At 39.7% G+C, this 19223-nt stretch overlaps 1 protein-coding gene across 1 annotated transcript in view; it reads right to left on the reverse strand.

The window, feature by feature from the left end:
• The window catches only part of epb41l5 (erythrocyte membrane protein band 4.1 like 5), a 38058-nt gene extending 20059 nt beyond the window's left edge, over window positions 1–17999 (reverse strand). The window contains 12 exon segments of the mRNA XM_063887327.1: window positions 169–338; window positions 2009–2078; window positions 2181–2269; window positions 2385–2472; window positions 3347–3467; window positions 5662–5714; window positions 7576–7620; window positions 7942–8020; window positions 8304–8346; window positions 9532–9636; window positions 16192–16403; window positions 17818–17999. Coding sequence (XP_063743397.1) covers window positions 169–338; window positions 2009–2078; window positions 2181–2269; window positions 2385–2472; window positions 3347–3467; window positions 5662–5714; window positions 7576–7620; window positions 7942–8020; window positions 8304–8346; window positions 9532–9636; window positions 16192–16371 — 1043 coding nt within the window. The 5' untranslated portion in view covers window positions 16372–16403; window positions 17818–17999.
• Between the last annotated feature and the right edge of the window lie 1224 nt (window positions 18000–19223).

Genomic DNA, 19223 nt, shown 5'->3' on the forward strand with positions numbered 1-19223 from the left:
CAGAAGCATAATAGGGCCTCTTTAAATATTGCAAGACAACTTAATAAGCCCTGTGTATTTGATACAAAAGGATATTGAACCCCTACATATTAACTTGCAAAAGAAAAAAAGAAGCCCCTAATTGAAAAATCTTTAACCCTTTGATCTGCCTGTACATCCGACTGTTACCTGTATCTGAAGCGTGACCCCATGCGGATGAATCCGGACTGGGCGGCATTCTTCTGTACCGGCCCTCTCAGCCTAAAGAAAGCATGATGCTCCACGGCACACTTCCACAGGTGCTTACAGGCCTTAGGGTGGTCCATCCTGAAGACAAAGGTGTGCTCCTGTTCTTTGCCCTGGGAAGGATCGTTTGTCAAATTTGGGCGACACAGAAGAGTTGATAAGTTCTCACTTAAGGGACATATAACATGTTCCTTACAAGGTGGACATCAGCAGTTAGTTTATGCTGCAACAGTGGCAGTGTTTGTCACCCATGAATCATACAAGAGGAATGTCAGAGTCACTTGAAAGCCCTCAGCCCAACATATTCACAAAGCTTATGTGCCAGCTCTCGCTTGTTGAAGCCGAAAAAAATAAGACCAAATATCTATAAAAAAAGACCTTATAAAGCAAGACTACCATCCTCCAGGTCAGAATGTCATTCAAGAAAATGTAAATTACTTTTGAGAAAAGACTGGCATACAACATAACTGTTGAGGACAGTGCTGGGTGGCAGGAGTGTGTGTTTGTGCGTGTGTGTGTAGGAGAAAGGTGCATACCAGAAATACCAGAGAGGGCAGGCTTCTTTATTAACCTCACTGACAGACCTCCAGGTAGACATAAACAGACTGTCCTTCTCTCTCATATACACTAGCCTCTGGGCAGTACAATACTAAGCCTTGTTTCATTTCACTTTGGAAGCAGCCTCTTTTAGGGCTCAGGCACTGCTTAGGCAAACGTTTTAGGAAGAATTACCTTCTTAAGTTTGTTTCTTTCAAGTGGGACAGAGTTTTGGATGCTTTGTTAAGTATTTTGTGAAATGTTGAGATTTACTTAGCTCAATTGTTTCGTTTCATTGGAAATGCTCAGATATGATGGAGACGGTGTTTTACAATTTCTTATAATATCAAGTTACAAATATGTTGCACTTCCTTGAGAACATCAGCTGAATTTAACTTGCTTTCACTGAGATACTGTGCTCAGATGTTTTCTATAAAGCAGACAATCATTGGCATTGGTAGTAGGGCTGAAATATGAATCAACATTTTATTGAAATTGCAATATGGACAAGTGGGATATCCAAAATCGCATCAAACGCAATAAAAGCTTAATATTAGTAATTATTCCGAGTTAAGTACAGCAACATAAAAAGTCCCGGGCTACAAACCGTATTCTACAGACTTTAAATAATCATTTTTTGGCGCATTTAAACAGAATTGTATCTTATTTTATTATAAATGATGTTACTTTTGTCCAAATTGTGCATCTTTATTTAGTAATGAATGACCCATGTGAATAGCTTCCTACATAATGAACAAACAAAAGATGTATATTCTTATGAGAGACGCCTCCCAATGATAAAAAAACAAAACAAACTTTGTTTAGCCTGAAAGATGAATTGATTTAATGAACAGATCTGCTGTCATTCAGCATGAAAAAGCCCACACCTGCTTATGATACCATCCATAATTAACTTCTATTAGTTAATAACTAGTTATTTAATTGAATGAGTTAACTTACAAGTGGTGATTTAAGTATGGCAATTACAGTACATTCATTATAATGATTACATAAATATGTAGGGAGCATTGGGATTGGGTCATTCACGTTGTCAAGAGGGATTACTGTGAGTAATGAATTCATGTTTGGCATTTTTTACATTCCACTGTATAGCGAGTGTGTGTGTGTGTGTGTGTGTGTGTGTGTGTGTGTGTGTGTGTGTGTGTGTGTGTGTGTGTGTGTGTGTGTGTGTGTGTGTGTGTGTGTGTGTGTGTGTGTGTGTGTGTGTGTGTGTGTGCACACTCACCTGGTCATCGTCCTCCACTACCACCAGAGTCAGTTTGCTCTTCTTGAAATCCAGACAAGTGATCTTGGGCCTACATCCAATACGTCCACAACAAACACAGAGAGAGGAAAGAATGACGAAATCTGAAAAATGTGTTTCTTTTAGGACCACAGTAAATGAAAAATAAACAAACCAGAAGAAGAGCCCGATCTTTGTTTCTCCTTCAAACACCAGAACTCCAGTGGGTGTCAAACCCAGACTGTACTCATTACCATCCCTAGCCTGCAGAAACAAATAAGATACGGTCACACTTTTTCTTTTTACTTCCTCTCTTCCATATAGGACCATTTTCATGTTTTACAGTACATGCTAGTGAGACAGAGTGAAGGTCTGTTACCTTGACCATATGCATGTCCACCCCATACATTTCCAGCCACTTGGCTTTATTCAGGTAGTTAATTTCAGCTTGGGCCGGCATCTGTCCTCTGCAGGAGAGGAGGGAGGAAGGGACGAGGAGAAACAAAACATTTATGACGTTTTGCATCTTCAAAAAGACAATGGCAGCTTCAAACCACAGAATTCAAAGCAGAAGTAACCATGCAGTGATGCGCCGTAATGTGTGCAGTAGTTTAGTGGTAGTAAAACGTCTGCTTCCCTCTCTTATAAAAGACATTATTGGAACTGTACAATTCACTATGGGCCTAAATCTCAAACACATGGGTTGAGTAGAATGAGTCTAATATAGAGAATCCATCAGGAGTAAAGAACAACAAAAAGATAATTATATATATTTAAAAAGGACCATGTTGAAACACCATGTGCATGCGTGTGTTCCTATGGTTACACTAGATGTAAAATACAAGAAAAAATGTTAGAACCATTTTTTGTTGATGTGAATAAGTCAAAAAATCTGGAGTCAGGGAATAAAAGACAGGTTATAATTCCCACCAATATGTGCGGAATACTTAAGAGACCAGTGAGGAAGACGCCGCTGAGACAGAGTTGTTAACCGTTAAATTATTTTACGAATAAAATAAGAGAAAAAGACGATCTAAGTTTGTTCATCATTTTCTTTGAGTTCTGCCTCTTGTTTTGACAATTATAAAAGCCTATTTTGTTTGTTGAATGACCAGGAAATAATTTTATTTTAGTTTGATAACAACAAGCCATCATCAGAAGCCCTCAGAACTGTGGGTAAAACTAATAAATTAAAAGATACTGCTTTACAAAATATCTGATTAAAGAAGTCTAAGTAGCTTAAAAGCAAAGGAGGTAAGGGGCCCTATTTGTTATTACTCTCTTGGAAAATATGCATTAAATCTAAATGGAAAAAGAAAAGAGTTATGGTGACATGCTTACCTGCACTCTTTCCAGGCGTTGTATATTGCTAGCTCCACGTCCTCCGTCTGGTTGGGGATGAAGCGAAATTCTGACACCAGGTCCAGATTATGTTCTAATGGGTCACAATCGCCGAGTTCAGCTGAAAACACACACATATTGACACAGGTTTACAACATAGATTTGTAGTTTAGTGAGGGGGGGCTGTAGGTGTGTTAATGCGCAGATCTACCAATCAGTGGGTCAGTGGTTCGATCCCAACCCCTGCAGTCCAATCCAATAGGAATGCATACGGTATTTAAGTGAATGGAAATTGCTTAGGATGTCATTCAGTGTACAATTAAACTGAAGACTTGTAATACTCCTAAATGAATACTTTTGTTAACTCTTCTTTATCCCTAGGAGAGTCCCTGGTAAAGTAGTAGGAGTGAATTCTAATGCTAAAATAAAGAAACCCTCCCTACATGTTTCTGCACACATAATGTTGGGTAGCATCATGTCAGAGGTCATGGATTTGGAGGTGACAAAAAGAAAGATTGGTCAGTAAATATAACCTAAATCTCTTCTAGATAAGAATGAAAATGGTGTTGAAAAGGAAGAGGAGAAAAAACCCTTATCTCTGGTATGTGGTGTAGAGAAACAGGACGGACTGAAAAGGCTTGGTTCTGATTACATGTTGCAGTGTTTGGGCAGATAAGAGAAACTAGGACCTCACAGTTTAGCTAGTCCAGCTGTGAGCATAGCCTCAGGATACAGACGAGAGAAAGGGAGATTTTATCCTTTCCCTATCCCGCCGACTGTCAGTGGGCCAACACATAATTCTGAATAAAGGAAAAAGAAGGGAGGAAGCTGAACCCGAAGGAAAGAGAGAAGACAGAGAGGGTGCTGGATTAGGGGGCCTCCGATGAGGATGGAGCACTAATGAGCTGGCATTTACCCCACAGCCACTGTGCGAGTGTGTGTGTTCAAGAGTTGGTGCACGCAATCTCATTCCATGAAATGCCTCTAATGATTCAAACTTGGTTCCTCTGAGGCAGCACTTGTTGTATTGCTCTTGCAGTAAAAAGCTGAATTTCATAATATTAGGAAGAGCAAATGTGTGCCATGTGTTTCTTTATTTGTATATGTACAGTATTGTAGGAGTGGAAATATAAATTGCTCTGAAACGGACAGCGGGACTTGCTTCTCTTAACGTTGTAACTGAAGGTTTGATAAGCAAATATCGTTCGGAAACAGAAGATAATATTCAGTCTGATGCAAACACTTTAACGGACACTATTAATTCATAATGTGAGAGGTACAGTAGTATAAAACATAGGACAGTAAGTACTGGTTCTCCTGTAAAATATATATTTATTTCGAGCCCATGAGACTTTACTTTTTTCCCCAATATATTTCATCATATTTAGGAACAAATATGCATTATAAGAAAATAGCTGTACTGTAGAATTTATAAGGAGCACAATCAATGATTCGGTATCTATAAACCCATAAGATATTGGAAAAAGTAGATGGCATTTGGGATATTTATTAAACACTTTTTCTTATTTAAAAAAGGATGATAAAGATAACTCTTACAGGGACATAAGGGGACAATCCAAGCCAACTGGAAGTGAGACTGGCGCACATTTTCCTAGTGGCCAAACAGTGCTACTACAAATTCCATGACATTGACGTGAATTTTTTTCCTCACATTACATCCATTTATTTGGATGAGCCGAGAGTGGACGTGACGCTGCAACATGGAGGCGGGAGTTAAATGAAAACACAAGCGCGCCTGCTCTATGGGTCTAGATGGGACATTTTTGGGAGTCAGGTGACCTCTAAGCAACTTCCATAGGATTGATCGGGCTCTGCCTCCAACACTGTATCCAGATCTCTTTATACATCCATGGGCCACTCTCCCAGCAGGGATTGTGAGTAAATGTCTCTGTCTGGTGAGTATTTGGTTGCTCAACTATGATTTTGGGACATAACTTTAGATTTAATAGTTACAAAGTAGGTTCGGGGGTTAGGAACTGTAACAGATGTAAGCCATAGGGACAAAAATAAAGTAGCTAGTAGGAAAGGGGACTTAGTCACTGCAGATTAAAAACCAGCAGACTTCTTGGTTTGTGAGAGTATCGTGCTCCAACCTACAACTGATGCTTGTCTGACTCACACCACACTTCCTGGTATGAGCAGATGCTGTATTTGTGTGGCTCTGTGCAGTGAACACAGTTCATGTCTCAGCTCTCCAGAGGAGTGTGCACCGCAGCATAGAAAATAATGGCGGCTATTACAGAGGTGAACCCAATTACCAAACACACAGATGGAGAGAAGCCTGCTGCGCTTACCCTGTAACGAGAAGGCAGCCAACTCCACCGCTGTGTCAAACGGACATTCTAGCCTGAAAACACAAGACAGGGTGAGGGTCAGACACAGCAACATCAATAAGGATAAAACACAACAATAGGCCATTAAAAATCCCCCATTGTTCTTCACTGAGTCCTATTTGTGTAGTGTTAATCAAACAATGCATAAAATGTTGCTTTTGTAGTTAAAACTTACACTTAAGTTCCATTCTACTTACTGACCACTGTTTATAATTCAATCTGTTCCCCAACATGTAATCCTTTAAGCCTCTTATAGTAACATGGCAGTTCACCTCATGTTTAGAGGGGTGATTACTGATGAAGAAAGGCAGCAAAGTCTATTGTCCTGCTCAAGTGATAGTAGATATTTGTCTGAAATACTCAGTTAAATGGCAAGACAGCTGGGCTATGAGTCAGCATTTTAGCCCTTTCGATTCTTTCATCTCGAAGTCAACAGCTTTTTTTTTTAATGGTTAGATGCCTGAAATAAGGTCTGTGCTTAACAAAGAGATTCCAACGTTGTGTTCTACGACATCAAATATGTCAGTGAATATCCCACTGGTTGATATCGGATGCTTTTTTTTATCTTAAAACGTTTGATGCCAACTATTGGCTAAATGACACCGCTAAACGTCATCATACCGAACATTAGCCGCCTTTAGCTTAGCGGTGGTTATGCATAGCTATGTGGCTGTAATTCAGTACTAACTTTAGCTTTTTACTTTGAGCAATTGCATTTACGCTTCAAAGACAATCATATGCGTTTTGCTCAGATCTTTTTATCCTGCAATGTTCCAAAATCCAATGTTTCTTTGCCGTGAGAACATGCTAGCTTGCGATGCTAACTTCCTGTTCAGCCTAAAAATATGTCATCACTGCATCAATCTATTACGACGATAATGGGCCAGGAAAACCTCGATTTTTTACACAGTGCAGAGCTATGTTGACCACTCTGAATGCGTGAAATAACATGTAAGCCAGTACTTTGAACTACAGTCAAAAATTCAAGGTTGTGTTAAGTGTTCGCTAGGTCTTATCATAAGGAAAACAATAAATCATAATAATTTCTATAATTGAATGTTATTATTATTTGATTTGAAAGGATTCTTTACTACTGCTAACTGCAAGAATATTCAACAGACATGCTTTAACCAGGTAATGGTTCATTTATTTGGAGAATCATAACCCTATGTTTTGAGAATTCTGTGCTTGGCAATTGATTAAAGCTGAAGTCGGCAAGTCTGGCTAATCGAGGGGACTTATGCAACATTTTGAATGTTTACTACTCTCACGCCCCTCCCCCACTGCCAGCAAGCTCCCTCCCATCGAGTTTGTGCTCGTCAGTGCGTGTGCACCAGATTTCTGTGAACGCGCCCGTCTCTTCAGCATCGATCTAATTTAATGCCGGTCCGATGTTGATTCTGGTTTTATCACGGCCACGGTCGCTTTCTTTCTTTGTTTCCTTCTTTTCTACAGGTGTTTTCTTTTCCTTGGTTGTTTTGGACCTCCTAGCTTCAGTTGTTAACTGAGGAATTGGAAGCTTGTTAGTCTTTCTCTCCGCCATCACGCTTCGTACAATCCAACACACCTGCGAGTGCGAACTTGAGGCGTGTGCATGTAATATTGTAACGTGCGCGAGGGGGGAGTGGGGGATCTGTTGCGTGTGCACGAACTGTAGCCCAGCGCTGATTGAACCAGAAGAACCGGGCGCGGTGGATTTTTGCAAAACAAATAACAGGCTCTAGGTGGAGGTAGAGACGCATTTTCTAAAACCGGCTGATTTATGTTGTTCTGTCAGAGCATAGTGTCGGTTTCAGTGAATATGATCAAAACAATCCTGCCGACTGCAGCTTTAATATGGAGGGAAGTTAACAGTTAAAAAGTAAAATGACTTACTTGCCACTGAGGATGTCTTGCTTTAACTGCAAAACAAAAAGGTATCTGGAAAACAAATAAAAAAACAGTTAAATATGTTAATAAAATGGGTCAGAAAATAATAATTGCTTAAGAGGAATGGTACACTGAGGAAAAGGACATTTTGTGTTTAGATCAATGGATAAGTATCCCCAACATATCGGTCTTACAACCCCTAAAGTAGAAGTGAGCTGATCTAGATAAAATAAAGCTGCAGGAACCCAACATCACGCTGACTTTCTGAGATGTATAAAATGTACTGATTTCCAATATGAAATCTTGAATCTTGAAATTGTGAGTTCCAGGAAAAGCAAGGCTAGCGATTCAGATGTGTGTAGTGTCACTGACCTGGTGAGCTCCTCGTGCAGGTTGTTGGGTTCTGAGGAGTAAAACTTAACTCTCAGGTGAAGGCAGTATGGTGGCCCAACTGGAAGACACAATGAAAATACAACTCAATAAATTGAAACAAGCTTAGCAATCATATATTATGTGGTAACAAAACAAAACAAGGTCAAATAGTTTTTGAATAAACCACATTCATTTCAACACATTGTGTTATTCAAGGACAAATAATGACACCTCTGCCTAAACACACAGAAGTGTACACAGCGCAGTTATTTGCATAGTATTTTTATAGATACAGTTAGTAATCATGCATTTTAGGGGAAGGGGAAGGTAAATAGATAGAGGGATTGCCTCCGTATACTCACTTTTCACTTGCTTTTTGATGCTTTTTGTAACGTCAAGCCAGTGCTGAAATGACATAAAGGCAATACATTTAAAAAATAGATCAATATCAAAAGCAATTTAATCAAGTAGTCCACTTCTCCACCAGCCTTTATTACCATTTTTAAACATTAAATATGTATATGTAAAGCTGAATGAGGTGCATAGTTATGTAAATTAAGAGCGGTGTGAGGTCACACACACTAAAGTCATTATCCTGCTCTGTGCTCGGTTTTTCTTGGAAGCTCAGGCTCTATGAGGCATGAAAAATGTCAAGGAGAGGCGGTGCATATGCAAGTTAGAGAGAGCGAGAGATAACAGGAACTTTCTAGTCTCCTCTCCCCCACATTCTTTACCACGGCCCTCCCCCTCCCCCTCTCTCTCTTCTCCACCTCTCTCTCTTCGGTGTCCCTCCCTTCAGTTCCATCCTCCCACCAGCTTTCCTTCCTTCACAGAGTCAGGGTGAAGGAACAGGGTCAGTGGCAGAGCAATGACTTAAAACGGTTCGTCTCCCAGCACAGCCTGACTCCCAAAGTGCCATAACCAATCCCTTTAGCCCGATGGCTGGCAGGGAAAGTCCCCGCCTAAAGCTCCCCCTTCAAACGGGCGAGAAGTGATTTGGACTGAAACCTGAAGTCTGGCTGTGAGCAGCAGCAGAGAAAACTCCACGGCTGGGTGAAATGTAAACCAAAAGTACTGAACAAAGTTGTTTATTTTGCAATATATAGGTGGGATTTATATATATTTTGAAACGTTTTTCTTATTAGCATTGAAAATATATTACAATGATCATGGTGTGATAAAAAAAAAAAGATCTGCACCTAAAGGAGCCCTATTATGCTCATTATCAGCTGTAATCATTTTGTTTCCGTGCTTTAATGTTCAAAAAGCTCTTGATTTTTCTCATACTGTCTGTGCTGCAGCACCTCTTCTCACCCTCTGTGTGAAACCATAGCCCAGTCTGCTCTGATTGGTTAGCTGACAGGCTGACTTAACCTATAATGTGCAATGTGTTGGTGTGTTTTATACTGATGTCATAATGTTATAGGAAGTTAACAACCGAAATCTCCAAAAAGCATAATAGGGCCCCTTTAACATTTTGATTATTGTGCAGCACTAATGGATGGAAAAATCACAAGAACAGTGAAAGTACCAAAATTAAACGTGTAAAAGAATGAGATATTATTTTGTAAGGTCTATCTTTATTCTTACCGCCACTTGTGCAGAGTCCATGAAGCGCAGGCCGAAGTAGTCCTTCTCTACGATGTCCAGGTGGTACATGATCTGGTCAAACAGCTCCTCCCCTTTGGCTTTTTTCTGAACAGAATAAACAGAGAACATATCTGAGTGAGAAATCTAGGATCATGAAGCACAAGGTGTAAACAAGTGTTATTAGAAAGAAGTTTACAGTGTGAATATTTAAAGTAATAATATTGATTTAGTCAAGAACTGTAAGCAGAACTAGAATTCTAAGTAAGGGGGAAATGGGTAGCGTACAGGTTGTCAGTCCTGAAGATTAGGTCACATTACAACTCAGAGATCTGCAATGTGGTGCGACTCCTGGGGAAGTATTTCCTGCCCTTGATCTCCACCTTTCAAATCTGCCTCTATAATGAAGTAACCCAAAAATAATATCCTTACATTTTCTGTTGAATACATCATTGATTAACCAACTGTAACTCCGATATCAAATGATTTAGGAATAAGTATTTGTTTCAAATGTATCTCATTCCTCTGAAGTAGTTTTTAAGACCTATTTTTCCCTCTGTCCAGGGAAATGCTCCAGCCTGGACCTCTTTTTTAACCTGCAACAAATTGCAAGGTGCAGAGCTTTGAGTGTGCTCAGATTTGTTTTTCATGGATTTGCAAAGAGAGATGAAAACATGTTAATATGAAGAACTGAAGTTTGAAAGCAAGGTGTGGCCCTTTCTGACAAGGCCGTACCAGTCACTGCCTGGGTTCAGCCTGAGAGATCTCTCTCTCACATGCACTCTCACACACACACATCCAACTTCCCATGAGGCACAGTGACAGAGTTGCCATGGTTACGGGGGCTGAAGTGCCCCAGACGCCAGGAGCTGAGGGGAAGTGGGGTGGCTGAAGACATCATGTGATCATCTGGCTCTGTGAGCCCTTCACTAGATCAGGGAAAAATGCCATCCAGGATCAGGCTGAGTTTTCTTCCCATCTAGATTTGTATTACTTTGGTTGTTTTACTGACTTTCATTGAAATAAATAAAAATGTTCTCAGAAAGACGCTTTTAAACTCTTCCAACGCTTGCATATGATCTAAGGTTTTACCTTTGTTGGTTTGGCACTGTGTCAAAAAGACCATCGCAAACTCAATTCTTTTTTTTCACAATTCCTACAATTTTGCCTCTATGCTTCTGGCACTGCGGACGATGTCTTTAACAATGTCATGATTAAGACTTTCTTACATTTTTCTCAGAAGTACACACTTCCTGAGCCTTTCCCATCAATTTGCAATGCAGGAAAAGAGACCACACACTCTGGCCGATGTAACGTAGCAGCGATACGTTCAGAGGCACTGAAGTATGGGTCTACATCAGTCTCCCTAAAAAAATGGAACTAGTGAATGGGAGTTCTGAATCCTTTTTGTTCTGGCACTCAAATATAAGAGTTTTCTTGCAACAAGTATGGTTGCAAGAGAAAAGAAAATTTACAAAAGTGTGTTAGAACCTTGAAAACATCCACATTGTTTTCCCTTTGACCGCTCATGTGGACATTAACATCAAGTCCCCATACAGAACACAGAGTAATGGTCCTGGCATCCATGTGACTGGCCTCCTAGTAGTCGAGTCCAAAAGGTATCCCTTCAGTAAATCCCCGGGGTGTAAGGAGGTTTTTTGTCTACTTGTTTAATGACACACTAACCGCTGCAACAACTAACTACTGTAACTCTAGCAATGGGCATGGACTCAGGTCCGCAGTAACTCAAGATTGTTTGGGATTTATTTCCAAATTAAAATGAGCAGACACTTTTGATGCAGGTATCAGAACATAAGCATGTGTTTGCCATTTTTGTTGTACTAGTTTAATTAGCTTTTACCATTTATATGCAAGATGTCCATACAAAAATCAGGAATAAATCACTGTATGTAGAAAAAGAAACACACACACTATTTCTTTCTCACAGACCCCAGAGAGCTCCTGGGCAGCTGAGGGTGGGGGACTAGCCCCATGCTAGCTGGCATAGTTGACAAGGCATACCGCACCCCTACAGTACCCAGGGAGAGAATACAAAGGACTCATTGTGTGTGTGTGTGTGTGTGTGTGTGTGTGTGTGTGTGTGTGTGTGTGTGTGTGTGTGTGTGTGTGTGTGTGTGTGTGTGTGTGTGTGTGTGTCCGTCTGTGTGTGTGTTGCACTCAAGGCCTTGTTATATTGCCTGCTGTATTGTTGGGCTGTTTGCAGTCTTCCTGCCGGCCTGTGAGCACATATTTCTGTCTCTCAGGCACTGCGTCACAATGTTCAAGTTACAATCAAGGTGTTTAGCCGATGCGCTTATCTCCTGCGATTTACAACTCCATTCAAATCATAGGGTGTAGTAACGCAACCTGTGTAAAGAGGGTAAACACGATGTGGGAGAATAGCAGATTTTGAGAAGGAACATCAGGTGGTTTGTTCATTTTGCACACTTGCCTGATGATTTTCTAGCACAGGAATGAGTCAAAAACCTGGGAATGAGTTAGCATCCTAGCAATTGCAGGATCCCTAGTCTTTATTTAAACAGTTTATTTACTTAGGAGCCCAGAATAAGGGCTGTGGTCAAGAGATTACATGTTAACGTTTTGTTACACAAGATAAAATATGTCAGTAAACACCCCACCATATCTAAAGCTTTTACGCGTACTGAAAAGGCTGAACATTAAGCACCTTTAGCTTAGCAGGGTTGATCTATAGTCCCTAAAATGTCATGAAGTTGGTTTATAGCCTAACAATAGCTATGAAATGTTGATTGCATTTACGCTTCAGCTATTGTAAAAGAGGTGTTAATACGTGGAGATTATCCTGCTGAAGAAAACATGTTGGTATCAGAAATGTGTGTCACTATCTTGTTTTCTGCTATATTCCAAAATCCAATGGATTAATACCATTGGATTTAGCAGAGAGAGCCCTTTGCAATGCTTACTTTCGGGTCCTATAATCTTCAGGCCATGAGTACTCATTACACGGCGAGAGATAAGCTATAGCGAGCTTCTGTTTGTCCTCAAAGGTGCATCACTTTGCAGGACCATTAAAGTAATAAAGTCCCAGTGTGTGACTCGGGAAATTCCACTCAACCACAACAAGACAAAAGATGACCAGACAGCTCGGTAATAAATCGGCTCCATGCATTTGAGTTATCACCAAAGTTATAAATGCATCTTGAGTACTCTTCAGGGACGCAACCACGACTGCACTTTAAAAAAAATGCTGTTTGTATTTTGGGAACCTTAACATTGTGAAAATTAACAGGAAGTTAAAGGGCAAGGTTAAACAATGGATAACCAAACATGGCTGCACATTCGCTCCAGTGAAAGTTGCTTAACAACTGCAAAGATATATACATTGTGGGTATATTTTCAACCTATTACAGTGTGTTCCAAATTAATCCGTTTCTATTCTGTGAATGCTGCATAGATCTATAATCTACATGGTTTTACTGTTGGTAAGTATGTATTTACTGTTGACGGTTTTTTATTTTTTAAGTCATATAAGGCCATGTTAATATGCTCCAGTAGGAAAAAATATATACCAATTTGGAATCAATTATAGATAGCACATAGAACAAAAATAGAACCTTAAAGTTGGATTCCAAATTAAATTAGGTTGCTTTAATGTCGAGCTATTCAGATTATTATTCTATTGGATATCCTTTCCAATGGTGAGCTGTACGGTTTTACAAATCAACAGAAATACCTTTAATTAAAAAAAAATAAAGCTAGCACGTCTTCTCTGGGATACAAATCTACATCGAGAGAAAAGGAGGGTGGAGGGGGTGACAGTGTGGGAGGCAGGAGGGAGGGGGAAATAAAGAGAAAAGACAAAAGGAAGTAAATAAATGTATAGGGAGGAATGCCAATGGTAAGGCTGTGTGGAACTCTGTTTGGACATGGCTGCGGCAAACAAAAGTATCCCTAGGAGTCAACTTCAGATGGCCTTACATGCCACACACACACACACACACACACACACACACACACACACACACACACACACACACACACACACACACACACACACACACACACACACACACACACACACACACACACACACACACACACACACACACACACACACACACACACACACACACACACACACACACACACACACACACACACACACACACACACACACACACAGACAGACAGACAGACAGACAGACAGACAGACAGACAGACAGACAGACAGACAGACAGACAGACAGGTGGGACGTTGCCAGGAGTTCAATGTAAAGCCAGGACACATTTAAAACACCTTAAAATGAAAACACGTAGTCCTCTTTTGATGTCTTCCCTTCTACAGCTCTTTTCTGGTTGTATTCAATACTGATGCTGTTGTTGGTGCAACAGATGTGTAGAAAGCTAACAGAGCAATGCTCCTGACTGGGGTCTTGTTAGCATCCTATCACTTAGAAACAGATGGATGATAAGACAGAAGGACAACCTATATCTGGGGGATGGGAGACACCAAAGACAGCTCCTTTTGAAACCTAACACAAGCCCAGGGCTCTGCTGGAATGCACTCAGAAATCAGATTTTCCTTCAGGCGCACACAGAAAAGCATGAAAACACACTTAGGCTCTCACAAGGTCAATTTAATTCACCGATTAAATAGGAAGTAATAAAATCCAACAAAAAAGGAGAAAGAGAAACAGTGAGAGAAATAGAAAGACTCTTTGCACACAATACTGAGCTGATAAGAAGGGTTACATTATTTGGCAGCTCTTACAGATAGACCGACTCAAACATGTGGGACATAGTTGTGAGAGTCTCATAGTAAAATATGTTCATGCATTCTTGTTAAATAAGCTGGTAAGGAATTCTCCAGTTTTCCACAATTAAATACCACTGCTTAATCTCAGGCCTGTGTAACACCTTTACAGAATGAAATATTTCTTAAATTAGAAATAAGGGAAGAATGTTTTTTAGACAAAACAGAAACATTTGGGGTTTAAGCATGATAGATGCAGTAATGTTGAGAAAGTGAATTCTCTATAGCACATCTTCCATGTAATTTATGCCAGAGTTAGATTTTAAGATAAGGTTGAGTCATTTAGATACAAGACTGGCCTCACTGGAATGCAGCAGGTTTGCACATTGAATTCCAGCGGAAACATGGTAGCAAAACTAAAATAAGGATGACAAAGGGAAAAATATTCAAATAATCAAGCCCTCAGTCTTGATGCTATTGCATTCTATTGTTTGTTGTCTGAGAAATAACTCGTAAACTAGGGAAGAACAAATTTAACTGCAAAACATTGGTATCAGATGATGGCTTTAGCTGATTTTTATCTGCGGTGTCAATTTTACGCTGACTAAATGTTGTTTTAGGTTTTTTTTGTTGGACTCAGACAATAGTTGTCATACCCAGCTGCTCTTTAGATAAGAAGTCACTGGCTTGACACGACTTTTGAGAGCGGTGAGAACGCAACAGGTGTCACCGTGCAGGGTGTGTTTACAAATTAAAATGAAAAGAAATGAACCTCTGTAGGAATTTTCTTGGAAATACATGTGCTAAACAGAAATGTGACTGCACCTGTCTGCTCAAATAAGCCTTAGTAGATACTGGGCTATAGTTATATAGCAGGCAAAGAAAGGAAATAGTTTTCATGTGAAAGAAGACTATATTAAAGGTTCTATCATACATTTGTATATAAGAAGGTTTAGGTATTTTTTTAATATTCAAATGTAGTTTTTCCTTCCTGCCCGAACACATTGAAAAGGCAGATAATTAACTAAATAAACTAATAAATAAAAAACAACACCCAGCAATTCTTATTTTAAACATATGTATAGACAGAGTATTTCAAAAACTTTAAATGAAACACTTGAAGCGAGAAGAAAATATGGGAAAAATTGGAGGGAGAAGAAGAGGTGAGTCCACTTGGCTAGATGGGACCTAGATGTCATGTGATGCTGTCATGTGAAAGAGTGTGTGCTCCAGAGAGGATCATGGCATTACAGGTAATCAGCAAGACTCGCACACACACATATCTTTCCACTACATAGGCTCAAAATTACTGCTCTACTGACACTGCGGTGACTAGTACAGTGTTTGCCCTTTAGCTTTCCGGCTTCCACATAAACACATAAATACTGTTGGTTATGATTTGCACCAAATTGATGTCTATTACATGACAAATCATGAATAAATGTATCAAAAGTATTGCTTTCCAGCTAGCAAAAGAAAGAACAAGAGTGTTAGTGGCCATAAAAAAAACAAGCTAAATTAGAAATGTAACTAGTTGTGCTAGTATTGTAATACTTTCCCTTGTGTTAGACCACTGATGTGTCGCCATATTGTCGTTCTTTTAAAATGTTTGAATCGTGCTTGAGCAAGATACTTAACTCTAAATGGCTCTCAATGGTATGGCTAACATTGTATAAATCATGCGTGAATGTTAGTTTCCTAAGCAGGTGGCACCTTGTATGGTATCATGTTTGCCTCTGTATGAATGTGAATAAAGGTTATGTGTATTAGAAAGCTCTTTGAGAGGTCTATGTAAAAACAGTCTACTAACAGCATGCTGAACCCAACATTCAAGGAATAAAGATGCACAGTCTCAGAGTTGATGGCTAAAGATCAGAAACATTTGAGTAGTGATCACTGTGCAGAAAAACAACACAAGGCCTTCTCCTTACCGGCAAATCCACACTGACGTCCGTCCCGTCCAGTAAGGACACACGGCAGGTGATGACAGACTTTGCGTCCCCAGCAGCAGGGATGTGGGTGACGGCACGCTGGGCTTCCCGTAACCGACTTTTCTCTGCGTGTTTCCGGATGGAGCGTCGCCCCAGCGTCCTGCGCAGGAAACTCAGCATGATGAGGGAGAGGGAGGGTCACACTACCACACCTGTAAAAGAACAGAACATAACTGTGTACTGCACGTGCCTTCAGAATAGAAACAGTAGTGAACAGGTGTATGCTACGACAACAGGAAAATAAAATGTTTTTTTTTGTAGTCACAATGGTTACCTGACAAAAAACTGCAAACTGACAGGTGAGCCCCTTATTCATTTGATTATATATCGTTATTTAACATTACATCATATTATGGGTGCAGAGGAGGCAACTGTTTACCTTGTTTGTTCCTAACATTAAGTGTATATTAACTGAATAGTTTGCCTGGCAACCAGTGGTGTAACTAAGTAGATTTACTCAAATACTGTGTACCTTTACCAGCTTTGTTAACACATTAATGTATCAATAATTGTATTCAAAAAGTAATCTATATTATTCTGAAATGGGCCAATCTGCATAATGAGTTGTTTACTTTTGGTGCTAATACTTTAATTGAGTAACATTTTGATTGTAGGACTTTTACTTGTAACAGTGTTTTCCTGCACTCTGAGTATCTGAGTATTACTTCATCCTCTGCTGGAAACAACCTCGGTGTGACATACACCAAGATAAATGTTGGTTGACAGAGTTAGCTTTAATCGGCTGACAAATAAAAAACAAGGAAAAATAAAGTAAGCTAGGGTCCATCAACGGATATAACGTTTTATAAAGTAACTCAGTTGGGGAATGGAATAATTGACATCATTACATTATATACTGTTAACATTTAAGACATTCATTCTAAGACTCTGCTTATTAATAATAACGGTAACAATTGGTTTTAAGGTGAGCTAGTGCTAACTGTTATTTCCAGTGTCATAATGCTAACACTAATACAACATTAAACTAACGAGGATTAAAGTAAAGATTGAAACGTTTTATTATTGCTTTTAACGTTAGTGCGTAAAGCCGAGAAAGACAAATAATCTTTTTGAAATATAGTTATCACCACATTTAAAGTAATTTGCAAAAGTAACCTAATTTAATCGACTTAAACATGTGTAAACTTGTTCGGTGTTTGTGGTGCAGGTCATCCAGAAAAAGAAACCGCTGAGATAGACTGAGTTTACAGGGCTGCAAAGACCCCTTAAACAATCTAAATTAGAATGACAGGCAAAAAGCTTCCTTTTACTTCCGCTAAAATAATATTATTAAGTCAAATAAATCAACAAGTACCCCTTGGCTTTAAATTGAACCCAGTTTAGGCCTGAGGTACCTGATGAAAGCAAATGCAACAGGTGTGCGCTAGTTTTATAGCACGAGCTAACCGTTAGCACCGAACGCACTAGTACACTCAAGGATTCGACCGTACAGGCGCGTACCGTTCAGCAAAACAAACACCGCCTTTGCTCAGAAGGCTGTATCCGACATACACTTGCTCCGCAGCCACTTGTGGATCCGTGTAGGTTTTGATAAAAGGTACTTACAAAAACCTCCTCGAATGAATTCACGGTGAAGCACGTCCGCTTGCATTTTAGACGACTAAAAATGAACCCAGTACATTTCCAAGGTGTGTAACTTTTTTCTCTTTCTTTCTTTTCTCCACTTCGTTACCTCTGCTGGATAATTTTCTCTCCCAGATTCCAACAAAAAGTAGGAGGCAAAGCTTTCCTCAGGATGTGACGTCACGATAAATCCCTAACAAAAACGTAATTAGCATTTTTAAAGCGACACGCCTTTTTGTTTGAGTCGGCATGGTTAAATTAAGTTTTTTATTAAATCTTTTACGTATTAAAAACACCACGCTGAATTACTTTTACTTGTCGGTTTAAATCAAATTAATTCCATTATTATGTAATTTCTTAATAAATGGTATGAGAAAATAGGGTTGCTGCATAAAGAAACAAAATATGTAGTCAAATATATAAATAACGGAACATTCATGAAATAGGTGTCATTTCATTTAAAACGTATTGAGGACATTGGACTGTTTATTATATTCTGAATCAAGCCGCCCTAAGGTGTTGTCACCACTACTGTATAGATTACTGACTCTATTGGACAGCAGCACCCCCTTCTGGTTAGTTTAGGAATAAATGTTTAGAAATGTGACTACTCATGTTTTTTTGACATGCAGTTCCTACCAGGAGTAGGGAGCACTCTTAACTTTATCCTAAATGTCACTTCACTAATTCTAAACATAAAATGTGTTTCTGAAGCACATCACTTGCAGGTGCAGGTCAGAAGCATTGCAAACAATAAATGCCCAAATCTAACTTATCATGGGTGCTTCTTTCTATAGAACATTAAGTAAGCATGTTTTTGTGTGTATCAAGTTTGCCGGAACGGTACGGTATTCCTATGATGAATGTGGATGATGTACTTCCTGCACAGTGTTACTCTGCAAAATGCCTAACGATACTGCCTCAAAAAGAGGCCTGTGCTCTGCCACAAGTAATCTCATATTAATGATCTAATATGCTGTTATGTAACCCAGCTGTGGACTATACATTCAAGTAGGCCAACTTGATTTATTTTAGGCTCATACCATCTTTAAAAGTGAGAATTGGCCCAGGCCGTGGCACAACTGGCTGGGGCACCTGCACCTTACGCCGGCGACCCGGGTTCGATCCCCGACCCGTGGTCCTTTCCGGATCCCACCCCGACTCTCTCTCCCACTTTCCTGTCACTCTCCACTGTCCTATCCGATTAAAGGCAAAAAGCCCCCAAAAAATGTCAAAAAAAAGTGAGAATTGAAATACTTCCGAAGACTGGCAACTGCTTTTTTTGTGTTTAATTTACAACAATGTTTAAAACGTAGTCCTAACAGTACTAGCATCGACTTTATAATGCAGTAATACCTCTTTTTAATCGCATCCAGCTCGATAATACC

The sequence above is a fragment of the Eleginops maclovinus genome, chromosome 7 (assembly GCF_036324505.1).
Source record: "Eleginops maclovinus isolate JMC-PN-2008 ecotype Puerto Natales chromosome 7, JC_Emac_rtc_rv5, whole genome shotgun sequence".
NCBI classification, from domain to species: domain Eukaryota; kingdom Metazoa; phylum Chordata; class Actinopteri; order Perciformes; family Eleginopidae; genus Eleginops; species Eleginops maclovinus.